Here is a 12,032-nt window from a genome sequence, read left to right as displayed (position 1 = left end):
ATTTAGGTATAGGCGACATGGGCAGCCACCCGGGGTGGCATCTTGCCGGGGGCGGCACGTGGTGCCCGCACAAAAAAAATTGGAATGGTGACATTTGCCCAATCGGTTTCTATCGCTCATTTGCATGTCACGTCAATGATATCATGTCACCATGTGGGACTGTGGGTCAATTAACCCTGTCGGAGCAGGCGCCCTGATTCTAGTTTGTGAGCTAGGCAGGCTACTGACTGGGAAGGTCTCCCACTCCGAAGTACGAGATGGGGAGGGGGGTGGGGGTAGGTTGACCTCAGGTCTCCCCACTGGAAGCCCGAGGTAGGGTAGGCGGGGGAATCTATCAAATAGCGCACCTCTAACTTTGTACAGTACTAATGCAATTAGTCAAATCAGTCACAGTACGAAATTATACCAAATAAACCACAATTCATTCATAATACCGTGAATATATAGTTTCACAGACATATTGCTGCATTTTTTTTCTGGTTTGTGCGAAATCGTGAAGAATAATATAAAACCAGTCTGCACACCACCAAGGTGAATTACTTTAGTCTTGACTCTTGGTTGACAGTGTTGGGGGATGGGTAATGTATTGATGCTCGAGTGCCTAATCAACACATATTTGTTCCTATTTGTCTTTGTTACTTCTTTTTGATATTTTTTAGTGTATATATATTTTTTGATATTTGTATAGTTTTAAATTATTTGTGTTGTTCCAAATGTCTGAATAAAAATGACAGTTAGTACAGAATGGTGTTTTTTGGGGGGGGGGGGGTTCGCCCAGGGAGCCATACAAGCTAGAACCGCCGCTGACTACATACAGTAGTGCACTGATGTGAATCACACTGCTGCTCTCTCATTTAACTATTTGCACATTACTGATTGTGGTTGTTGTGGATGGCTGTTCACAAATCAAAATGTGTTTTTGAACACAATAATTGTTGAATTAAAGAAGTTTAAGCTGCCTGTCAATCATTGTTTTTGACACCAGTGGACAGCCAGTGAAAAAACGCGCTCTTGCAACAGCTGCATAGTGCGGTTCCAAGCCTATGGAATAAAAATGGGGCTTTTCATGCTCTATCTAATTCATGCTGATCGAAATAATAATGGACTCATGCTCAAACTTGCACACTTTTGATAGACTTAAAAGAGCAATCCATAATTGCTACATACATTTTTAGACTTATATATATTATATATATATATATATATATATATATATATATATATACTGCTCAAAAAAATAAAGGGAACACTTAAACAACACATCCTAGATCTGAATGAAAGAAATAATCTTATTAAATACTTTTTTCTTTACATAGTTGAATGTGCTGACAACAAAATCACACAAAAATAATCAATGGAAATCCAATTTATCAACCCATGGAGGTCTGGATTTGGAGTCACACTCAAAATTAAAGTGGAAAACCACACTACAAGCTGATCCAACTTTGATGTAATGTCCTTAAAACAAGTCAAAATGAGGCTCAGTAGTGTGTGTGGCCTCCACGTGCCTGTATGACCTCCCTACAATGCCTTGGCATGCTCCTGATGAGGTGGCGGATGGTCTCCTGAGGGATCTCCTCCCAGACCTGGACTAAAGCATCCGCCAACTCCTGGACAGTCTGTGGTACAATGTGGCGTTGGTGGATGGAGCGAGACATGATGTCCCAGATGTGCTCAATTGGATTCAGGTCTGGGGAACGGGCAGGCCAGTCCATAGCATCAATGCCTTCCTCTTGCAGGAACTGCTGACACACTCCAGCCACATGAGGTCTAGCATTGTCTTGCATTAGGAGGAACCCAGGGCCAACCGCACCAGCATATGGTCTCACAAGGGGTCTGAGGATCTAATCTCGGTACCTAATGGCAGTCAGGCTACCTCTGGCGAGCACATGGAGGGCTGTGCGGCCCCCCAAAGAAATGCCACCCCACACCATGACTGACTCACCTCCAAACCGGTCATGCTGGAGGATGTTGCAGCCAGCAGAACGTTCTCCACGGCGTCTCCAGACTCTGTCACGTCTGTCACGTGCTCAGTGTGAACCTGCTTTCATCTGTGAAGAGCACAGGGCGCCAGTGGCGAATTTGCCAATCTTGCTGTTCTCTGGCAAATGCCAAACGTTCTGCACGGTGTTGGGCTGTAAGCACAACCCCCACCTGTGGATGTCGGGCCCTCATACCACCCTCATGGAGTCTGTTTCTGACCGTTTGAGCAGACACATGGACATTTGTGGCCTGCTGGAGGTCATTTTGCAGGGCTCTGGCAGTGCTCCTCCTGCTCCTCCTTGCACAAAGGCGGAGGTAGCGGTCCTGCTGCTGGGTTGTTGCCCTCCTACGGCCTCCTCCACGTCTCCTAATGTACTGGCCTGTCTCCTGGTAGCGCCTCCATGCTCTGGACACTACGCTGACAGACACAGCAAACCTTCTTGCCACAGCTCGCATTGATGTGCCATCCTGGATGAGCTGCACTACCTGAGCCACTTGTGTGGGTTGTAGACTCCGTCTCATGCTACCACTAGAGTGAAAGCACCGCCAGCATTCAAAAGTGACCAAAACATCAGCCAGGAAGCATAGGAACTGAGAAGGGGTCTGTGGTCACCACCTGCAGAACCACTCCTTTATTGGGGGTGTCTTGCTTATTGCCTATAATTTCCACCTGTTGTCTATTCCATTTGCACAACAGCATGTGAAATTTATTGTCAATCAGTGTTGCTTCCTAAGTGGACAGTTTGATTTCACAGAAGTGTGATTGACTTGGAGTTACATTGTGTTGTTTAAGTGTTCCCTTTATTTTTTTGAGCAGTGTATATATATGTATGTATATATATGTATGTATATATATATATGTATATATATGTATGTATATGTATGTATGTATATATGTACATATATATATATACTTATATATATATATACATATATACATACATATACACATATATATACATATATATAATATATAAGTCTAAAAAAAAAAAAATTATATATATATATATATATATATATACATTTATTCTTGAAGAATATAACTTACAAATCCCTCTTGAGCTTAGATCAACTGTCACACTCCATGAGGACCCAAAATATAAGCTTGTTTTATTCCAATGTTTGTAAACATTATAAATGTAAACAAGCACTGTATAGCCTCATAACATGGTTAAAACAATACTTTTTATATCATGGATGGTCAGTCCTATTAATCTGAAAGTGGTTACTTTTCTCCAGGCCCATCTCTCAGCTTTTTACCAAAACAGAGGCGGTACAATCGTTTTGTTATTGTTTCATTTGTGGATTTGCCCTCTAAACAGCTGCATATTATCAAGATATCAAAGTGTCACCAACAAAAAGGTAAACAATAGGCCTCTAGCAAATGCAGCATTTGGCATTCTTTTTTCACATGTAAATAGCACTTTTCAGTAGTGCTCAAAGCATGCCATTCCATGAGCGCAGCATTTATTTTTCAACTTGAATCAATGAGCCCAATCAGTCCTCCATAACAACAAAATCACAAACAACAGAGTAGGGCTGGCTAATAAGTCCTTAATTTTGGGGTCATGCTCATGTAAAACAACTTGGCTAATCTATACTTACATATTTCCAAGTCCTATTCTTGAAGATCAAGGGGTATAACATTTATTGGAAGGACTGGAATACTGATAGACTTTGTATTTTAATGTAAAGATTAATCGTATTATTTAATCGTATTATTATATGTAGTAGAAAGCGATGGGTTAGAAGAAGCCTACTGTACATAACCAACCCATAAAGTAAAATGTGACATCCATATATGGCCAGCTATGTAAACTTTAACATTGATGTATCCTGCAATAGATGACATTCAATTGGTAACATACATTTTTGTCTTCTTCTAATGCCTCTTAAGGGGAAAGTAATGTAATTACGTTACTGAGTTTGGGTAATCCAAAAGTTACGTTACTGATTACAATTTTGGACAGGTAACTGTAACAGATTACATCTACAAAGTAACCTACCCAACCCTGTGTACACTTACAGTTTGTGTCACAGTAAAGGCCTTATGTCTCCACAGGTGACAAGGGGCTTTATGCAAGTAAGAGCGCCAAAGCCCTTATTCTGGGTCTAATGATGTGAGACCCTCAATAAGTATTGTGGTAAAAATAAGAAAATAAAAATGATTTCCTACTAAGCAGAATACAAATTGATTCGACTGAGTATGTGTATTCAAAGCAAGCTAGTACAATTGAAGGAAAGTGACTTATTTTAAGTTGCAATGCCTCAAGAGTATGTGACAGAGGTTGGCAGGTGACAGTGACAGAAAAGAGGATTGCTGGATGTGAACTATTGTTAGAGCCCATTCTGAAGAGGAGATGGTAAACGATAACAAACATGCCTTCAAGTGAGACACTCACACCTACACAATACACAAAGTGTTTGTGTGTGTGTGTGTGTGTGTGTGTGTGTGTGTGTGTGTGTGTGTGTGTGTGTGTGTGTGTGTGTGTGTGTGTGTGTGTGTGTGTGTGTGTGTGTGTGTGAGAAAGCAAAAGAGATGTGGGGGTCTTGATATGGACTTTGGACATGTGGACATACCATCGAGGAGCAGGTCTCATGCATGTTTTTGTCCCCGGGGCTAAATCAAAGCTTTTTATTCAGAGGTGAATATAACCACACTGTGCCGCTCAAAGGTTTTACCAGCAAAGCACAGTTCTCTGTTAACCCATAAGTTAACCTTTCGCTTTCTTTTATTTGAAAAACAACTGCTTTCTTCTTCTTCAACTCTTACTTTTCATCACTGCTCAAAGTACAACAGAAAGGACAAACCACCCATAGCCATGGGAAGTAGGGGTGCTGAGGGTGCTGCAGCACCCCTGAAAAATCGTGATATAAAATATATATACAGTGCATTCGGAGCGTGTTCTACAGTTTGTTAGATCACAGTCTTATTAGAAAATGTATTAAATTAATAATGAGGGTAAATGAGCAAGACAAAATACTTATGTGCTTTTGAACGGGGTATGAATCAACTGTTTCCAGTGAGTATCAAGAATGGTCCACCACCCAAAGGACATCTAGCCAACTTGACACAACTGTGGAAAGTATTGGAGTCAACATGGGCCAGCATCCCTGTAGAACTCTTTGACACCTTGTCAATATTAGGAAGGTGTTCCTAATGGTTTGTATAGACAATATGGACAGATATGAATAGATAAGGTGTGTACAGCTGTAGTTATATAGGATGAGCCATGACAGACGACAGTATATTCATAAACAGTGGGTAAAACAGTATGTAAACATTATTAAAGTGACCAGTGTTCAATGACTCTATTTACAGTGCATTCAGGAAGTATTCAGACCCATTACATTTTTGCACATTTTGCTACATTATAGCCTTATTCTAAAATGTATTAAATCTTTTTTTTGTATTAATTTAAAAAAAATGTCTAAGCAGTCTACACACAATACCCCATGACAAAGTGAAAACAGTTTTTTTGAAAATGTACAAATGTATAAAAAACTAAAACAGAAATACCTTATTTACATAAGTATTCAGACCCTTTGCTATGAGACTCGAAATTGATCTCAGGTGCATCCTGTTTCTATTGATCAAATCAAATCAAATGTATTTATATAGCCCTTCCTACATCAGCTGATATCTCAAAGTGCTGTACAGAAGCCCAGCCTAAAACCCCAAACAGCAAGTAATGCAGGTGTAGAAGCACGGTGGCTAGGAAAAACTCCCTAGAAAGGCCAAAACCTAGGAAGAAACCTAGAGAGGAACCAGGCTATGAGGGGTGGCCAGTCCTCTTATAGCTGTGCCGGGTGGACATTATAACAGAACATGGCCAAGATGTTCAAATGTTCATAAATGACCAGCATGGTCAAATAATAATAATCACAGTAGTTGTCGAGGGTGCAACAAGTCAGCACCTCAAGAGTAAATGTCAGTTGGCTTTTCATAGCCGATCTTTGAGAGTATCTCTACCGCTCCTGCTGTCTCTAGAGAGTTGAAAACAGCAGGTCTGGGACAGTAGCAAGTCCGGTGAACAGGTCAGGGTTCCATAGCCGCAGTCAGAACAGTTGAAACTGGACCAGCAGCACGGCCAGGTGGACTGGGGACAGCAAGGAGTCATCATGCCAGGTAGTCCTGAGGCATGGTCCTAGGGCTCAGGTCCTCCGAGAGAGAGAAAGAAAGAAAGAGAGAATTAGAGAGAGCATACTTAAATTCACACAGGACACCGGATAAGACAGGAGAAATACTCCAGATATAACAGACTGACCCTAGCCCCCGACACAAACTACTGCAGCATAAATACTGGAAGCTGAGACAGGAGGGGTCAGGAGACACTGTGGCCCCATCCGATGATACCCTCGGACAGGGCCAAACAGGCAGGATATAACCCCACCCACTTTGCCAAAGCACAGCCCCCACACCACTAGAGGGATATCTTCAACCACCAACTTACCATCCTGAGACAAGGCCGAGTATAGCCCACAAAGATCTCGGCCACGGCACAACCAAAGGGGTGGCGCCAACCCAGACAGGAAGACCACGTCAGTTACTCAACCCACTCAAGTGACGCACCCCTCCTAGGGACGGCATGGAAGAACACCAGTAAGCCAGTGACTCAGCCCCTGTAATAGGGTTAGAGACAGAGAATTTAGCAGACGCTCTTATCCAGAGCGACTTACAGTAGTGAATGCATACATTTCATACATTTTTTTCCCCGTACTGGTCCCCCGTGGGAATTGAACCCACAACCCTGGCATTGCAAACACACATGCTCTACCAACTGAGCCCCACAAAAACCAAGCCATGAGGTTGAAGGAATTGTCCGTAGAGCTCAGAGACTGGGGTTGTGTCGAAGCAAAGATCTGGGGAAGGGTACCAACAAATTTCTGCAGCATTGAAGGTACCCAAGAACACAGTGCTCTCTATCATTCTTAAATGGAAGAAGTTTGGAACCACCAAGACTCTTCCTAGAGCTGGCTGCCCAGCCAAACTGAGAAATCAGTGGAGAAGGGCCTTGGTCAAGGAGGTGACCAAGAACCCGAAGGTTCCAGAGTTCCTCTGTGGAGATGGGAGAACATTCCAGAAGGACAACCATCTCTGCAGCACTCCACCAATCAGGCCTTTATGGTAGTGGCCAGACGGAAGCCACTCCTCAGTAAAAGGCACACGACAGCCCGCTTGGAGTTTGCCAAACGATACCTAAAGGACTCTTAGACCAGGTGGTGGTGGTGGCAGTATCATGCTGTGGGTGTGTTTTATCAGCAGCAGAGACTGCGAGACTGGTCAGGATCGAGGGAAAGATGAATGGAGCAAAGTACAGAGAGATCCTTGATGAAAACCTGCTCCAGAGCACTCAGGACCTCAGACTGGGGCGAAGGTTCATCTTCCAGCAGGACAATGACCCTAAGCACACAGCCAAGACAATGTAGGAGTGGCTTCGGGACAAGTCTCTGAATGTCGTTGAGTTGCCCAGCCAGAGCCTGGACTTTAACCCGATCGGACATCTCTGGAGAGACCTGAAAATAGCTGTGCAGTGACATTTCCCATCCAACCTGACAGAGCTTGAGAGGATCTGCAGAGAAGAATGGGAGAAACTCCCCAAATACAGTTGTGCCAAGCTTGTAACGTCATACCCAAGAAGACTCAAGGCTGTATTCGCTGCCAAAGATACTTCAACAAAGTACTGAGTAAAGAGTCTGAATACTTATGTAAATGTGATATTTCATACATTTGCAAAAATGTCTAAAAACCTGTTTTTGCTTTGTCTTTATGGGGTATTGTGTTTAGATTGAGGATTTTAACTTGTTTTTTTTGCCCATTTTAGAATAAAGCTGTAACGTGACAAAATGTGAAAAAGTCAAGTGGTCTGAATACTTTCCGAATGCAGTGTATATATATAATTATTTTTTTTATAAATATTTTTTCACAAAAGTAGTGCACTGGGCCTTTACTTGTATTAATGGCTATACCTTTGTAGCAGGCCCCCCAAAAATGTGCAGCATCTCTACTTTGGCAAAAACGGTAGTTGTGTAATTAAGAATAATATCTTGCAGGATGCAATAGTTTGAATTGCAAGAGTTATTGTCTTGTCACTTTCTCTGCGATTGTCATTCTAATGGAATCCATAATGAACAAAACTCTCTCCTCAAACATTTACAACAAAAGGTGCAAAGTTATGGGCAAAGACACAAAACATCCACATCAAATTAAATATTTTTCTTGATCAAATAACATTGAAAACAACCACCTTTTCTGCAGTATTAATTTACCATCATTACAAACCACTTAATGTAAATGTATATTACTGTATTGTACATTGGCTGGTCATCTAGGTTTGGTACCTGTAGACTTTCCATCACCATAAAGAAAAACATGCACAATACAGTAATTGAGTAGGCCTACAATGAGACATCAAGTGGTTTGTGATGATGTGATGTGATGATGTGGCTCAGTTGGTAGAGCATGGTGCTTGCAACGCTAAGGTTGTGGGTATAATTCCCACAGGGGGCCAGTACAAAAAAAGATGAAAATATATGCATTCACTACTGTAAGTAGTATTTAGTAAAAGGAATGAATAGACCACTTCATTTTTCAATAAGCTGCATTTGCATAGTATTTCAAGAAACTGGAAAACCTATATCAAGCAAATATTTTTATATTCCACAAATATTATCAGATTAACTGTTTTGTACAGATAATTATCAGACTCAAGTTACAAATGCTGGTAAACACTCAAATAGATGTCTTATTTTTTTAAATCACAAAAGTAGTGCACTGGGCCTTTACTAGTCTATATTGGTGGACCAATAGACTTCTTCAGCGTGGGCAAATATTTGTTTTCTGCATCGCAGCACCCCCAACTCTAAACTACTTCCTGCTGCTATGAAACCACCAATATAAAAATAATGGATACATTTTTATAAAGCGTTGAATCATTTAACATGGAATATCTTAAAGAAGATTAAAACGTCCTTTGATGGTATTTTATAGTTGTCAGCGTTTGATATCTTCCCTTTTCAAGGCTGTACGACTACTATCAAATTTCTAAATCCTTTCAAAACCTTGCCATCCAGTTTTCTTAAAATCTACTGATCACTTTATCTCATTATATGCAGACGATATTTTACTCTATCTAGGCAATGTATATTAACCGCTCCCAAACGCTTTAAAGAGCATAGATAAATGCTGCTTCATCTCAAGAAAAGTTATAAAAGGAATCTTAACAAGTAAGCCCTACTGCTTCTCAAGACGCAGATGGACGGGATTTCCTTAGATAAAACCGCCAGAAACATTAACAGAACAGTCAAATCAATTCAATCGGACCTCAGTAGATGGAATAATATCACAGTTGCTTTAACCGGCACAATATCTATTGTCAAAATGAATACGCCACCGCAAAATGTCTGAAATTCAATACATGCCATAGATAATTTAGCCTTCAGGTATCAACAGTTTTTAAAACAAATTATTAAATTAAATATTGAATTTCGCCTGAATACCACATTCATAAATGGCTAAAAAGACAGTCAAAAAATAAATAAATAGGTTTTGAAGTGTCTGTCCAATATCTAGGAAATGTTTGGGTTTTCTTGGACACATATTTAACCCTTTATTTTGTTGGCACAAAACTACCTCCATATTTCCATTCGTTTGTATGGATTACCTTCAGAAGGATTGTACCATCGTGTTCGTGAGAATCTCCCCTTTCCATAGTGGGGTCATATTAGTTTGTAGCTCAAACGGTTCATACGCTACAGACAGAAGTTGCCATATCAGCTTTACCGACTTCAGACGAGTCCCGAGACACGTGTTGGAGACGTAGAGGAGGGCGACGTGCCTGGTAAAACATGAGGAGGATAAAGATAATTATTGTTTTATTATCTCACTTCATCAAATCAATCAACTACATTATATGTAGTAATCCCTTTTGCATCAACATTTGTCAAAAAGTGGTTTACAGTTGATGATTGAGATAACATTTTTATTTATAATCAAAATAAATGTATGTAATGTACTGGAAAGCCTAACTGGAAGGCATGGCTCTCACACAACTGCAGATCACGTGGCAGTGGAATTGAAGCCACAAACTTAAGTTTACCTCAAACGTTTTGCAGGTGATATGGAGCTCTCCAGGATTAACGACAGAGTAATACAATTATGGGTCTATGATATAATGCATGAACTCAAATGGTTTATGACTCCATTTTCGTTCCATTAAAGATGTACTGCAGCGGGGAGAAGAGATTTGGATAGATCCATTTGATTTGGATAGATCCATTGTCGCTCATGTAAGCAAACTACCTAAAACCAGCACTGCGGACAGCGCCATAAGTGCACATGCGTAAAAAGGCAGATTGTCCAATCCCTGCGGAGATGTTTAAATAAGACACGTCCAAGGTAGATCCTTTCAAGTCATACCCCACTTAACACACAGAGGAAGGGTCCCTTCATTTCCTCATGATGATATAACCGTTCACACAATATTAATGCTTTTACGCATTATGTTTCATTGATAAAACATGAATAATTTAGTTTTTTTATTCAAAACTTGATAATGGATACACGTATGAAAACATTTTTACTTTTGTTAGTTGCCATCTGGGATCGCGATTCGACCATTTCAAAGCGGATTTGGCATCTCGTAGGTTGTTGTGTGTGTTTCAGCAAGACGCAACAAGAACACTACCCATAACATTGTGAGAGAGACCAAGCTGCAGCAGGTGCGTCTCTACACTTGGGATACCCATAACATCCGAAGCAACTGTCAGGACATGAGATGGATTTTCTGAGCGGCAGCAGTGCGGGGCTGAGGTCGGAGATGCATGGGGAACAAACCGAGGAAGGTTCAGGATTATATCCTGTTTCTGACTTGAACTTCTCTTTCATGCTTAACGAAACGAACCAGTCCTTTGGAGAGTACGCTCACTTGTCTGATTTGGAGAAAAGTGATTTATTCGGGGATGGATCCGCCGTCCTGAGAATAATCATCTCTGTGATTTACTCTGTGGTTTGTACCTTGGGGTTGATAGGAAACATCCTTGTCTTATACCTCATGAAGTCTAAACAAGTATGGAAGAAATCGTCCATTGACCTTTTCGTGACGAGTTTAGCGTTGACTGATTTCCAGTTTGTATTAACTCTTCCTTTTTGGGCAGTGGAGAACGCTTTGGACTTCACCTGGCTTTTTGGAAAAGCCATGTGCAAGATAGTGTCTTACGTGACAGCGATGAATATGTACGCAAGTGTGTTTTTCCTGACTTCTATGAGTGTGGCACGGTACTGGTCGGTTGCATCGGCTCTCAAGAGCAGGCGGCGCCGTCACCGCTGCTGCTCCGCGCGCTTTATGAGCATTGTCATATGGGTTGCTGCTATTTCCGCAGCTTTGCCCCATGCGGTGTTCTCCACAACGGCGACTGTGTCCAACGAGGAACTGTGCCTTGTTAAATTTCCAGACACTGTTGACGCACAATTCTGGCTTGGACTTTACCATAGCCAAAAAGTACTGATCGGGTTTCTAATCCCGCTGGGGATCATCTCCGTCTGCTACCTGCTGCTTTTGCGCTTCATCACATCCAGGAATGTGAACACCTCCAGCGCAAAGAGACGCTCCAAAGTGACAAGATCTGTGACTATAGTGGTTCTGTCATTCTTCCTCTGTTGGTTGCCGAACCAGGCACTAACGGCGTGGGGGATTCTCATAAAACTCAACGTTGTGCATTTCAGTTGGGCATATTACACCACGCAGGCATATGTATTCCCAGTGTCTGTCTGTTTGGCGCACTCTAACAGCTGTCTAAACCCCATATTGTATTGTCTAATGAGAAGAGAGTTCAGAAAGGCTTTGAAAAAACTTTTTTGGCAAATAACTTATCCATCCGTGACCAACATGAGACCATTTACGGCGACGACCAAGCCAGAGCAAGACGAGCATGGACACGCGTTGGTACCGTTGGTACCGTTAAGTCCGGCAGAGCCAGCTTTGGTTTTCTATCCACCTGGTGTTGTCATTTACAATGGGAGAAACAATATGCTCCCGAACAGTACGTAG

At 41.6% G+C, this 12,032-nt stretch overlaps 1 protein-coding gene across 1 annotated transcript; it reads left to right on the top strand.

Moving 5' to 3' along the window:
- Window positions 1-10,760: 10,760 nt before the first annotated feature.
- LOC106568242 (relaxin-3 receptor 1-like) lies at window positions 10,761-12,032 on the top strand. The gene has a single exon (XM_014138415.3). The coding sequence runs from the start codon at window positions 10,761-10,763 to the stop codon at window positions 12,030-12,032; it is 1,272 nt and encodes a 423-aa protein (XP_013993890.3).

Source organism: Salmo salar, chromosome 13, assembly GCF_965601325.2.
Source record: "Salmo salar chromosome 13, fSalSal1, whole genome shotgun sequence".
Taxonomy (NCBI): Eukaryota; Metazoa; Chordata; class Actinopteri; order Salmoniformes; family Salmonidae; genus Salmo; species Salmo salar.
The sequence above is the reverse complement of the archived record's forward strand: the minus strand, read 5'-3'. Positions and strand labels throughout refer to the sequence as shown.

Coding starts and splice junctions, on each gene's coding strand:
- LOC106568242 (XM_014138415.3), top strand. CDS start 10,761: ATGGATTTTCTGAGCGGCAGCAGTGCGGGGCTGAGGTCGGAGATGCAT.